Raw genomic sequence first — 12,514 nt, 5'->3', positions numbered from 1 at the left:
CTGGGGAGCCGGGGAGCTGGACAGCTGGGCGGTGGGGGACCCTGGTGCTGGGAGCTGGGGAGCTGGGTAGCTGGGAGGTGGGGGGCCCTGGTGCTGGGAGGTTGGGAGCTGGGCGGCTGGGAGGTGGGGGCTGGGCGGCTGGGAGATGGGGGGCCCTGGTGCTGGGAGGTGGGAGCTGGACAGCTGGGAGGTGGGGGTCCTGGGGCCGGGAGGTGGGGGCCAGGGGCCGGAGCAAGTGGGAGGGACCGGAACCAGTGAGAGCAGCCAGGGCAGGGGCCGCCTCAGGACCATGGGGGCTGTGGTGGGGGTGCCACGTGCCCTGGGGGAGGGCGGTGGGCCCAGGGCTTCCCCTTGGAGTGAGCCTGGAGCCTTCCGTGAAGGGCAGGGCCGGGTTTGACCTGGGTTTGAGGCGGGTGCTAGCTCCTTTCAGGGGACCTCTCGGGGCAGGTGCAGGCCCTGTGGTGACTGCCGCCTAAGCTGGACGTGCAGAGGGGAGAATCCCTGCTCCGAAGGGAGCTCCTTGGATGGGGGCTGCCTGCTGTGCCGGGGAGGGAGGCGTCCAGGTTGCTGGGGTGGGGGCAGACCCAGGCGGCCTCCACCGCTCCCACCTCCCCCCAGGCCACCGGGAGCGACACGTCGCTGGACGCCAGCCCCAGCAGCTCCGCGGGCAGCCTGCAGACCACGCTGGAGGACAGCCTGACCCTGAGCGACAGCCCCCGGCGAGCCCTGGGGCCGCCCGCGCCTGCTCCGGGACCCCGGGCCGGCCTGTCCCCCGCCGCGCACCGCCGCCTGAGCCTGCGGGGCCGGGGCCTGTTCAGCCTGCGGGGGCTGCGGGCGCATCAGCGCAGCCACAGCAGCGGGGGCTCCACCAGCCCGGGCTGCACCTACCACGACTCCATGGACCCCTCGGACGAGGAGGGCCGCGGCGGCGCGGGCGGCGGGGGCGCGAGCAGCGAGCACTCGGAGACCCTCAGCAGCCTCTCGCTCACCTCCCTCTTCTGCCCGCCGCCCCCGCCGCCGCTCCCCGGCCTCACGCCCGCCAGGAAGTTCAGCAGCACCAGCAGCCTGGCCGCCCCCGGCCGCCCCCGCGCCGCCGCCCCGGCCCACGGCCTGGCCCGGAGCCCCTCGTGGGCCGCGGACCGCAGCAAGGACCCCCTGGGCCGGGCACCGCTGCCCATGGGCCTGGGCCCCTTGGCGCCTCCGCCGCAACCGCTCCCGGGAGAGCTGGAGCCGGGAGACGCCGCCAGCAAGAGGAAGAGATGAGGGTCGCAGGGGCCCCCGGCCGCCCACCGCCCGCCCCGTCTCACCTTTTTTACCTCAGGAGCCAGGAGCAGACAGCAATACTTCGTCCACACCTGGGATCGCGCAGGGCCCGCCGGGCACAGGCGCCCGTCAGCCGGGCTGAGCGGAGTCTGGGTTAGCCAGGCCTGCGTGGCCCATGGTGGCCCTTCCAGTGCATATATATACATATATATATGCGTATATACACACACACACACATAGACAGACATATATATATATATATTTATTTTTTTTACTGAGAGCTTATGACTTCCAGAAAGTGCTAAAGGTGGGAGGTGGGCCAGGGCCTGGACGGGGCTTTTGTCTGACGCTCTGGAATTCAGGCCAGACCCACCCCAGGGCACATGTCCTGCCGGGGCGTCGCAGCTGTGTTTTTTGATGTCTCCTCCCGGGTTGAGAGTAGCTTGGAGAGGACCCTCAGGCCTCTGAGGGCACCAGGCCCGGGAGAAGAGGTGCAATTCAGGGTGTGTTTTCTTTTTCTTTTTTTTTCTTTTAAAGAAGAAACGCTGCTAAGATCCCCCGTGGCTCCCACGCGTCGGGGTGTCTGTCCTGTCATCCTGACCGTCTTGTTGTTGTGAAGTCTTTTGTAGACACCCCAGAGCACACACATACCCTTAGTACACGGGTTAGATGTCTCTTTAGAAAAATCAGGGGTGAGTAGCTGTGTTTCCTTAGGACCGTGGTGGGGGGTGGAGGGCAGCTCCGAGGCTGGGCTGGGGCTCTGGCCCCAGGGGAGGTGCCAGCTCCTGAGTACTTCTGAGGGGGTGGGTTCCACCCCAGGAGGGCGGGGTTGGGTGGAGCAGGAGTGGAGGCCGCTTGGAGATGCCAGGGTACCTGCCTGGTCTCGGCTGGCTCTGGCTGCCCTGCAGGTGCCCTTGGGCTCAGGCAGTTAGTTGTTCAGTCACTTACGCCTTTTATCCCCAATATGGGCCCTGAGCTGTGGCTGTCCCTGGACGCTGTGCTGTCCCCGTCCTGAGCAACTATGCCCCCGCCCCAGTGGGTTCAAGGCAAAGCAGCTCTGACCGAATTCTAGGCAGGGGTGGGGGCACCTGCCTGGGCCCTGGGTCCAGCTGCATCCCCACGCCCAGCCTTTTGCGTCACCTGGAGGCCACATTCTCCGACCCCACCTCCCCGCCCCTGTCTCTCCTCCCTGCCCCTGTCTCTCCTCCCCGCTGCCCCTAACTGCAGGTCAGCTTTCACTATAGTAGTGCTTCCCAAACGGGTTATAGATGGGGGTGTTTGATTTGAAGAGTTACGCATTTATTTCACTATTTATTAGAAAAAAAATACATTGAACCCATGATTTCACAGAGATTTTGCTTAGGTCAAGGCTACTTTTTAAAAAGGGAGTGACTTTCATGAAGTCAGTTTGAAGGAGGAGGTTGGGAGCACGTTGGTGGCGGTGGTCTGGAGAGGCTGCAGAGGCCACGAGTTTGGAGCTGCTGTGCTTCAGCAATAACCTTGCCTTTGTTAAGACCCCCCCTTGCCTTTGCTAAGACCCCCTCTGAGGGCTTCATGGGGGCCTGCTGAGGGGCAGCCTTGTCCTTGTTCCCAAACTCTGACTTGGAAGAACTGAGCTCGTGGCCAGGCTGGTGAGGGTGTGGGGTGCCCCTTGGAGGGGTTCTGGGTGTCTTCCAGGCTGGCACAGGGACCCTGGGGGAGGTGGTGGGCAATGTGTGCTTTGTCACATGCAGAGACCTTTTGGGCTGAGGGAGAGCGGTCCAGGAGGGGTTGTCAAGCCCACCTGGGAAACTGAGCCCCGGAGAGGGGAAGCGGCCAGCCCAGGATCCTTCAGGGCCCTAGCAGCAAAGAAGCTGGGGTGGTGTGGAGGGCCCCACTCCATACCCTAGGGCTGTGATGCTGAGCAAGGTGCCTGCGGCGGGAGGAACTGCCCAGTCCTCCCTGCGGGGCAGGTAGACCTGTGAGGATGGCTGGGTCCAAGCCCAATGCTGACCCCTCCAAAGAGCCTCGGCCCTGCCTCCCTTTCCACGGAGGTGGTTTTATGTGGAGCGAGCTACGTTGTCTGGGGAAGAAGTGTCTGGGCGGGCTTACCTGCTCCTGGCTGACCCTGAGCACGCGCAGTTGGAGGGAGGCAGACAGACTTGACTTTTTGCAAGTCCTTGTGTTGCTGGAGGGACATGTGTGTTGGAGCCCAGAAGAGGGGTTGTGTGACCTGGGAAGACCATGTGGAAGGTTGGGCTTCAAATTGGCAGGATCAGACGCCGGTCCAGCAGCCTTGGGTCATCTTGTGACTCTGCTGAGCATCCTTTCCTGCTGTTACATGGGTTCAGAGCAGCTGCGAGGGGAACACATCCTAGGCAGGTCTGATGTGAAACCTCCCCTTGCCCTGAACCATGTGGCTCTGGAACAAGCAGACACCTCGGGGCAGGTGTTCTAGGCAAAGGGATGGGCATGAGCGAAGGCTCCAGGGCCCACAGAGCGGGGCGTGTGGAGAAGTTAAAAGAGCTGAGCTCAGAGGCAGAGAAGCTCCTTGCAGGGAGCAGTGGGAGATGGCCAGGCTCCTGGAGGCCCCACCTGCCGATCCCAGACACTTGGCCTTGTTCTTGTGGGTGACAGAGATGGGGAACCAGGGAAGCTGTGATCTACTGGCCAGCACAAGTCAGAATGGGTGAGGGTTGGGCAAAGGGCCCTTCCTTCCTCCTCAACCCTGTGGTCTGGGGCCATGGCCTCAGGCCTGTGTCTATCACAAAAGCACAAATTTGCCCTAACCCACATGGGCCTGGCAGTGGGGAAGGTGGGGACGCAGGTCCCTGAGCTGTCTCTGCTGCTCCATAGGGTGGTGATGGGCAGGCACCTTGGCATCTGTGCAGAGACAACCCAGTCTAGCCAAACCCTCTTTGTCTCCTCTGCTCTACCTTCTCCTGTACCAGGCAGCCCCTTAAAGGAGGACAAAGCGTGTAAAGCCCGTCTGCCTGTCTTCCCCCATATCCTCAGCTCGGAGCCTTCCGCTTCCAGGGCCAACCCCAGCCCCCTTTGCTGCGTTGTGTAAGGGCTTGGGGTCATAAGAGCTGCTCTTTAGCCCAGATACACATACTCTTTTTTGTCTTTGTGCAATAATCCGTGTTCCTGGCAGAGCCTGGGCCAAGCTGCAGCCTACTGAGGAGGTAGAGGCCACCTCCTCCAGGAAGCCCTCGGCCTGGGCCGCCACCGTGACTCTAGCACTCTCAGTCGCTGTACAGTTTCTATGGTGTGAATGAACTTCCCTCCTAGTTGCTGATGGCGCTGGTACCTGCTGGCCCAGATGGCCCGGGTGTAGAGAAACCAAGCGGCAGCCACCACCAGTGTTGTTTTGAATAAAAGCCCAGAAGCCTATTTAAGAATTTCTCCGTGTGTCTCTGCTGTTCTTTCCCCGGTGGGGTGGGTGTCAAGCTGGGGCTTCTCTCAAGGGAGGGGTGGCGGTTCTCCTCCTCCATGTTCAGGTGTGGGGCTGGGGCATCGGGGACCTAGAACAATGCTCATGGCAGGGTGCTCTCATGGCTGCTGGGTGGGTGGGGGCCTGTGGAGCTGGGGAGGAGGCAGGCCTGGTTCCCACGCTCTGCTGCTGTGGCTGAGGTGCTGGCCCCGGGCAAGAAGGTCACATGGGAAGAATAATCTCCTCATCCTTTGGCACTGTCTATTTCGTTTTCTTTCTTTTCTTTTCTTTCTTTTTTTTTTTTTTTTTTTGAGACGGAGTCTCGCTCTGTTGCCCTGGCTTGAGTGCAATGGTAAGATCTCAGCTCACTATCGTGTCAGCCTCCTGAGTAGCTGGGATTACGGGCGCCTGCTATCATGCCTGGCTAATGTTTGTATTTTTAGTAGAGACAGGGTTTCACCACATTGGCCAGGCTGGTCTCGAACTCTTGACCTCAGGTGATCCACTTGCCTCAGCCTCCCAAAGTGCTGGGATTACAGGCGTGAGCCACCGCACCTGGCCTACACTGTCTGTTTCTTGAGCGAGTCTCCATCAGATTGGACTGACCCAAGGACGGGGACCGTGTTTACTTCTCCCGCCCGTAGCCCGGTGCTGGTTGAGCTTCAGCAAATGTCAGCTCCGTGGCTGTGTTTTGGAAGCAGAAGGGATTTCAAAGACCAACTAATGCCTTCTCTTATTTTTCCACTTGAGGAAACAGGCCTGGAGAGGCTGCAGGGTGTGGTCTGGGCCGCACAGCGAGGCAGAGGGTAGGGGTGATGGGCACCCGCTTGCCACCTCCACAGCCGGAGGCACAGCCCCTGGGGAGGAGAGCCCTGATTTGTGTTCCTCTCTCTTCCCCGTTAATAATGGGATTAAAGGCAAGTTGCTGCCAAGGAGAGAGACTGGCGTAAAAAAATACATAACCCAAGAACATTTTAAGAGAATGAAAAACTTCAGCCATCAGCACTTTTTATTTAGACCTGAATTCATGAATTTTAACCAAATAAACACAGGCATGTTAGGTATTAATATATGTACGATTATGCAAAACCACTATTATGGCTGTAATGAAAATTAGATTCTAACGCTTGTGGTGTTCCAGGAGGGAGGCATCCACCAGTTTCTAGCGCGGTGACCTCGGATTGCTGTCACCATGGTAACAGGCTGCCGTGGGAATCTGTGGACGCCCGGCTGGTCCTGTCGGGAGGGGTGGGGGTAGGGCCAGGCCGGGCTGGTGCGGATTTGCCGGCCCCCATCTGGGCAGAGTGGGGGCACTTTGTCCCCTGGGCAGAGGCCAGCCTGAGCCTCAGAGGAAAGGGGGCCGGTCATCAGCAGGAGGAGATTGGTGGGGCAGAAATAGCAGGTACACTGGGCCCCGCCCCACTCACCCTCATCTTCCTGTTCCCCCTCAGGCTGCCCCTCCAGGGAGGCGTCCGTGTCATCTTCAGTAAATCGTGGCTGCACACCCACACACGCCCAGCCTCTGCTAGGTGCTGGGGACACAAGGATGATGGGGCCCTGTGCTCATGGAGCCCGCACCTCAGAGTGGGAGAAAGATCCCAGACAGACAGGCACACAGCTGGGCCATTTCAGAGCCTGCAAGTGTCATGAAGGCAGCAGAGCCGGTGGAGTGACTGTGATTGGGGCTGGGGGTGGGGGTCTTCCTGGCTGGGTGGTCCGGGAGGCCTGGCTGGGGATTCCTGAAGAACCAGAGGCGAGAGCCTTGCCAAGGCAGTGACCACCCCTTTCCAGATGAGAGGCAGGAGCCTCAGAGGGCAGCGTCCAGATAAGACCCAGGGCACCTGGCTACATGAGAACATCAGACACGCCAGGAACACGTTTACAGCGTGAGCAGGTCCCATGCGGTATTTGGGACATATTCACACTAAAAAGTTATTTGTTGCTTTATCTGAAATTCTTATTTAACTGGCTGTCCTTATTCTTTGCGAAGTCGGCAAACCTGTCAGAGAGTGGGGTGTGACTTCCCTGGGCCATGAGCGGCCGTACACTGCCCAATAGCCTGCCCGGCACCCCTGCTCCATGGCCTGCCCGGCACCCCTGCCCCATGGCCTGCCCGGCACCCCTGCCCCATGGTCTGCCCGGCACCCCTGCCCCATGGCCTGCCTGGCACCCCTGCCCCATGGCCTGCCCGGCACCGCTGCCCGATCGCCTGCTCGGCACTCCTGCCCCATGGCCTGCCTGGCACCCCTGCCCTGTCCTCCTGGGATACTGCTTTTGGTCGCCCGCCAACCTTGCCCCCGCAGTCCCTTCTCACTGGGAGCCTGGCGAAGGGGAGACATCAGCGGGCCACCTCTGCAGCTCAGCCCAGTGGTTCCATGGCTCCTGGGACCTGCCTGATGCCTGCAGGGCTCTGGGCATTCCCGTCCTCACCCACTGCCCAGCGTGGCTTCATGGACTAGCCATAGCCATGCTGACCTGCCCTGCTCTGCCCTTCTCCCACCTCTACTGGGCTCTTCACCCTTCAAGCCCCCACTTAGGCGTCACTGTCTCGACACACTTCCCTGTCACTCCAGACTGTTCCCACCCTCTGACTCTGAGCTCCTCCCTGAAAAAAATTAGCCATTTAAGAAACTGTGGTGAAGTATACACAAATGATGTGAAATTTACCATTTTAACTCTTATTAAGTGTAGAGTTCAGTGGCATTAGGAATGTTGCTAGACACTTCTCAAAAAAAAATACGAAAAAAAATTCATCATCACTGGTCATTAAAGAAATGCAAATCAAAACTGCAATGAGACACCATCTCATGCCAGTCAGAATGGTGATCGTTAAAAAGTCAGGAAACAACAGATGCTGGCGAGGCTGTGGAGAAATAGGAATGCTTTTACACTGATGGTGGGAGTGTCAGTGAGTTCAACCATCGTGGAATCCAGTGTGGCCATTCCTCAAGGATCTAGAACCAGAAATACCATTTGACCCAGCAATCCCATTACTGGGTATATTCCCAAAGGATTATAAATCATTCTACTATTAAGACATATGCACACATATGTTTATTGCAGCACTATTTATAATAGCAAAGACTTGGAACCAACCCAAATGCTCATCAATGACAGACTGGGTAAAGAAAATGTGGCACGGCCAGGCATGGTGGCTCAAGCCTGTAATCCCAGCACTTTGGGAGGCCGAGACGGGTGGATCACGAGGTCAGGAGATCAAGACCATCCTGGCTAACACGGTGAAACCTCGTCTCTACTAAAAAAAATACAAAAAAACTAGCCGGGCGAGGTGGTGGGCGCCTGTAGTCCCAGCTACTCGGGAGGCTGAGGCGGGAGAGTGGCGTGAACCCGGGAGGTGGAGCTTGCAGTGAGCCGAGATCCCGCCACTGCACTCCAGCCTGGGCGACAGAGCAAGACTCCGTCTCAAAAAAAAAAAAGAAAAAAAAAAAAGAAAATGTGGCACATATACACCATGGAATACTATGCAGCCGTAAAACATAATAAGTTCATGTCCTTTGCCAGGGACATGGATGAAGCTGGAAATCATCATTCTCAGCAAACTAACACAGGAACAGAAAACCAAACACTGCATGTTCTCACTCATAAGTGGGAGTCGAACAACGAGAACACATGGACACAGGGAGGGTAACATCACACACTGGGGCCTGTCAAGGGGGTAGGGGCCAAGCAGAGGGAGAGCATTAGGACAAATACCTAATGCATGAGGGACTTAAAACTTAGATGACGGGTTGATGGGTGCAGTAAACCACCGTGGCACATGTATACCTATGTAACAAGCCTGCACGTTCTGCACATGTATCCCAGAAGTTAAAAAAAAAAATGTTCCTAATGTTGTGTGACCGTCACCACTGCCCATCACCAGAACTCTCCATCTTGCAAAAGCAAAACCCTTGGTACACGTTAAACAGGAACTCCCATTCTCCAGACCCTGGCAGCCACCGTGCCACTGTCTCCGTGAGTGTGACCACGCCAGGAACTGCGTGAGTGGGGTCACACGGTATTTGTCCTTTTGTGACTGCTGATTTCACTTAGCACAAGGTCCTCGAGGTTCACGCATGCTGTAGTGCGTGTCGGACTTTTCTTCTTTCTTCAGGCGCAGTGGGATTCCCGTCGCGTGTCTAGACCGCACTGTGCTTGGATCCACCCGTTGAGAGGCCCCTGGTTGCTTCTACCTTTCGGATACTGTAAGGAGTGTCACTGTGACCCTGGGTGTGCCAGTGGCTCCTGAGTCCCTGCGTTCACCTCTGTTGGGTGCATCCCCAGTGGTGGCGTGGCTGGGGCAGGCGGTGATTCTGGGTTAAAGTGTCTGAGGACCTGCCGTGCTTTTCTCCAGGGTGACAGGCTCCCCATTCCCTTTGGCGATTCAATTCTTTGTGAGGCTGGATTGACCCTTGGAAGGGTGATGTGCAGTGGGGTTTTTGCCTCTCATTTCTTCCTCTTTCCATCTCCCCCTCCTCTCTTTCTGGCACACTCTTGCTGTGTGGTCCTCGAGCCGTCCTGACCTTTGTTTCCAAAAGCCCAAAGAAAATCTTGGAGAGTGCGGAAAAGAGAGGAGGGAGTTTGCAACCAGGAGGAGGAGAGAGGGGCTGGCGCCCAAGAGGAGTGGCCCTGAGGCTCCGCCTGGGCAGAGCGGTTCCCTGGGCCACTTGTGGTCTGGAAGAAGCCAGGGCCACTGGCAAGAGGGGTGCATGTCTTAGGCCACAGGACTCGGCTACAGGGCCCTGTGTAGTGCCCTGGCACAGTGTGAGGAGGCATAGCCTGGAGGGGCGGCCTGAGAAAGAGCCGGGCTGATGGATGGGGGCAGAGAGGTGGCTGGGTCTCTCTGAGCTCCTGGGCTGGGAGGCACCCTGCCCCGCTGAAGGGTCTGCTGCACCCACTCCCCAGCTGGACGGGGCCCAGGCCCCTCCTGAGCAGGGAACTGCCAGGCCACATGCAGCTCCCACCACCCTGCCTACAGCTCACGGGCTGCGGCCCCGGCCCTCCTCATCTCCAGGACTGGCCCTGAGCTCCAGGAAGAGGCTTCTGTGCCTCCTCGGAGATGCCTGGAGGCAGTGGGGAGGGACTTCTTCCTGCAGTCAGCTCCCGCAGGCACTGACTTCCTCCTTCACTGTCCTCAGCCCTCAGCCTTCCCTGCCTCTGTCCCCACCCATCCCTACCTCTCTCTCCCTGTCTCGTTCTCTGCCTCTTCCTGTCTCTGCCTCTCGCTTTGTCTCTTCGTCTGCCTCATTCTTTCTCTCCCTTTTTTCCTCTCTCTCTTTCCCTCCCTCAATCTTTCTGTCTCTTCCTCTCTCTCCCTCTTTCTCCATTCCTCCCTCTCTCTCTTTCCCTCCCTCAATCTTTCTGTCTCTTCCTCTTTCCCTCTCCCTTCCTCTCTCTCTGTCTCTTCCTCCTTTTTTCTGTCTGTCTCTCATCTATCTATGTTTATCCCTTCATCTCTCTCTGTGTCTCGCTCCCTCTCTCTGTCTTCCTCTCTGCCTCTCTGTGCACACTTTCCATTTCCTGTCCATTTCCTCTCTGAGAGGGAGGGGCTTGCCCATCCTGGGAGGAGAGCCAGATTCCTGGTCCTGTCCTCACCTCCTGCATCCCCTGTGAAGGTGGGGGCACTCAGGACAGGGCTGCAGTCCCACTGTCAGCCCCGAGTGACTGAAGCCCGGGATCTCCCTCACTGGGCAGATACGGACCATGGGCTGCAGTGGGTCTGATGCTGAACTCAGGGCTCAGGGGCTTCTCCCCGCTCCCCAGGGCACCCCATCCTCTCAACATGGGTGTCCCCACAAAGCACATGTTCCTGGGAGGCTGGGAGAGGCAAAAGTCAGGACCTCCGGGCTTTGGTTGGCTGCAGGTCGGGGTGCAGGCCGCCAGCAACCACGGGGAGGGGGCATCTTTCCAGGTGGCCGTGCAGAGGGACATGGGCACAGGTCTGTCACTGTGGCCCCCTCCTGCAGCCGGGTGGGCATCTGGAGGGAGTACCAGGAGTGCTGTTCCCAGCTGTGACGGGTGGGCCATAGGAGTCTCAGGAACATGCCAAGTGAGAGGCACTCCTCCCGAGCCAGAGAACTTCGAGGGGCGGCTGCTTAGACGGGTCTCAGTGGTGGTTGCTCTGTCCCCGCCCTGGGTGTGACCCCTCCCGGGTGTGTGGGCAGGACCTGGTCCCCCACTTCCTGCTAATGAGTAGAATGTGGCATAAGTGGTGGGATGCTGCCTCTGAGAGTGGATGACAGAAAGACGCTGGCTCCCGTCTTGCTCCATGTGGGAGCTGCCCTTCGGAGAAGCCCATGAGCCGAGGAACCAAAGATGCCTCCCTCTGGCCAACATCCAGGAAGGAGTGGAGACCCTCAGCCCACAGCCCTCAAGGGACAGAGCCTCCGTCCAGCCAGCCCCAGCCCACGTGCGGATGGCAGCCTCGGAGAGACTCCACGCCAGAGAGGCTCCCGTCAAGCTGCGTCCTGGTTCCCAGCCACAGAAAGTGTGAAATAATAAATGTTGTTGTTTTAAGCTGCTAAATTTGGGGTAATTTGTTTCACAGGCATAAACTAATACAAGTACACTCCGTACTGTGCTATGAAATCATGCCCTATATTATATGGAATTCTAGAACAGGAAAAATCAATCTATGGTGGGAAAAAGCCCTCAGAATGGTGGTTCCTCCTGGGAGTAGGGGCAGGGTTAACTGAGGAGAGGCACAAGGAAGCTTCATGCTGGGATGATGGTGAGTGATGTCCATTCTGATGGGGTTTGGGTTACACAGATGTATGCATTTGTCAACATCCCGAAAATGTCTTTCAAGATTTGCAAATTTCCTCGTATGTAAATGTTACATCAGAAATAATAAACACTGCAGCATTTGGAGGAAGCGTGCTGATGCCCTCAGTTTTCTTTGAAACACATTGAAAAATAAGATGCATTGCTGAGTGGAGAGCGGGATGGTTGGATGGATATATGATAAAGCAAGTATTATTCTACATAAATGGTGGAATTCGAAGTGATGGGTATAAGAATGGTCACTCAACTTTTTTTTTTTTTTTAATTTTTAGACGGAGTCTCACTCTGTCGCCCATGCTGGAGTGCAGTGACACACTCTTGGCTCACTGCAGTCTCCGCCTCCTGGGTTCACATCATTCTCCTTTCTCAGCCTCCTGAGTAGCTGGGACTACAGGCGCCTGCCACCATGCCTGGCTAATTTTTTTTTTTTTTTAGTAGAGGTGGGGTTTCACCACCTCGTGATCTGCCCACCTTGGCCTCCCAAAGTGCTGGGATTACAGGCATAAGCCACCGCGCCCGGCCCACTAAACACTTTTTTTCAACTTTGTTATGTGTCTAAACATTTCATAAAACAACAGGAAAAATCATTTATTTCACAAATGTTCACAGCATGCTTAATGGCAAAAATAAGAATAATGAAATGGCTCTGTGATCTGAGTAGCAATTCTAATCCAGATTTCTTACCTCTGATAAGGCTTCTTAATGCATTCTTTCATCCTGATTGCCACCCACAAGGAAGCAGTGATAGTTCTTAATTTACAGATGGGGAAACTGAGGCACGGGGAACTCACTGCATAGAGGTCATGCAAGAAGGACGTGGCAGAGCTGAGATTTCTCCAGGTCCAGGTGCTCTGAAGGATTGAGCTGTGTTAACCTATGGGTTGCCATGTCCACCTGTGCCTCAGTTTCCCAGCATCTCAGAGATACAAATTGCCATGTGAGTGAAATCAGGTGACAGCAGTTCGCTCTGCCCAGCTGTGCTGTAGCACCAGTGCACAGCAGGTGCAGTGGCCGGAGGTAGGGCAGGCGCTGTCCCCTCCTGGCTGTGTCTTCTCT

At 57.1% G+C, this 12,514-nt stretch overlaps 1 protein-coding gene across 1 annotated transcript in view; it reads left to right on the top strand.

Annotated features, from left to right (window-relative positions):
• CACNA1I (calcium voltage-gated channel subunit alpha1 I) overlaps nucleotides 1-4,643 on the top strand; it is a 135,105-nt gene extending 130,462 nt beyond the window's left edge. The window contains 1 exon segment of the mRNA XM_065522096.1: nucleotides 619-4,643. Within this exon segment, the coding sequence (XP_065378168.1) occupies nucleotides 619-1,263 (645 nt within the window). The 3' untranslated portion in view covers nucleotides 1,264-4,643.
• The last annotated feature ends 7,871 nt before the right edge of the window (nucleotides 4,644-12,514 follow it).

The sequence above is a fragment of the Macaca fascicularis genome, chromosome 10, assembly GCF_037993035.2.
Source record: "Macaca fascicularis isolate 582-1 chromosome 10, T2T-MFA8v1.1".
Taxonomy (NCBI): Eukaryota; Metazoa; Chordata; class Mammalia; order Primates; family Cercopithecidae; genus Macaca; species Macaca fascicularis.
The sequence above is the reverse complement of the archived record's forward strand: the minus strand, read 5'-3'. Positions and strand labels throughout refer to the sequence as shown.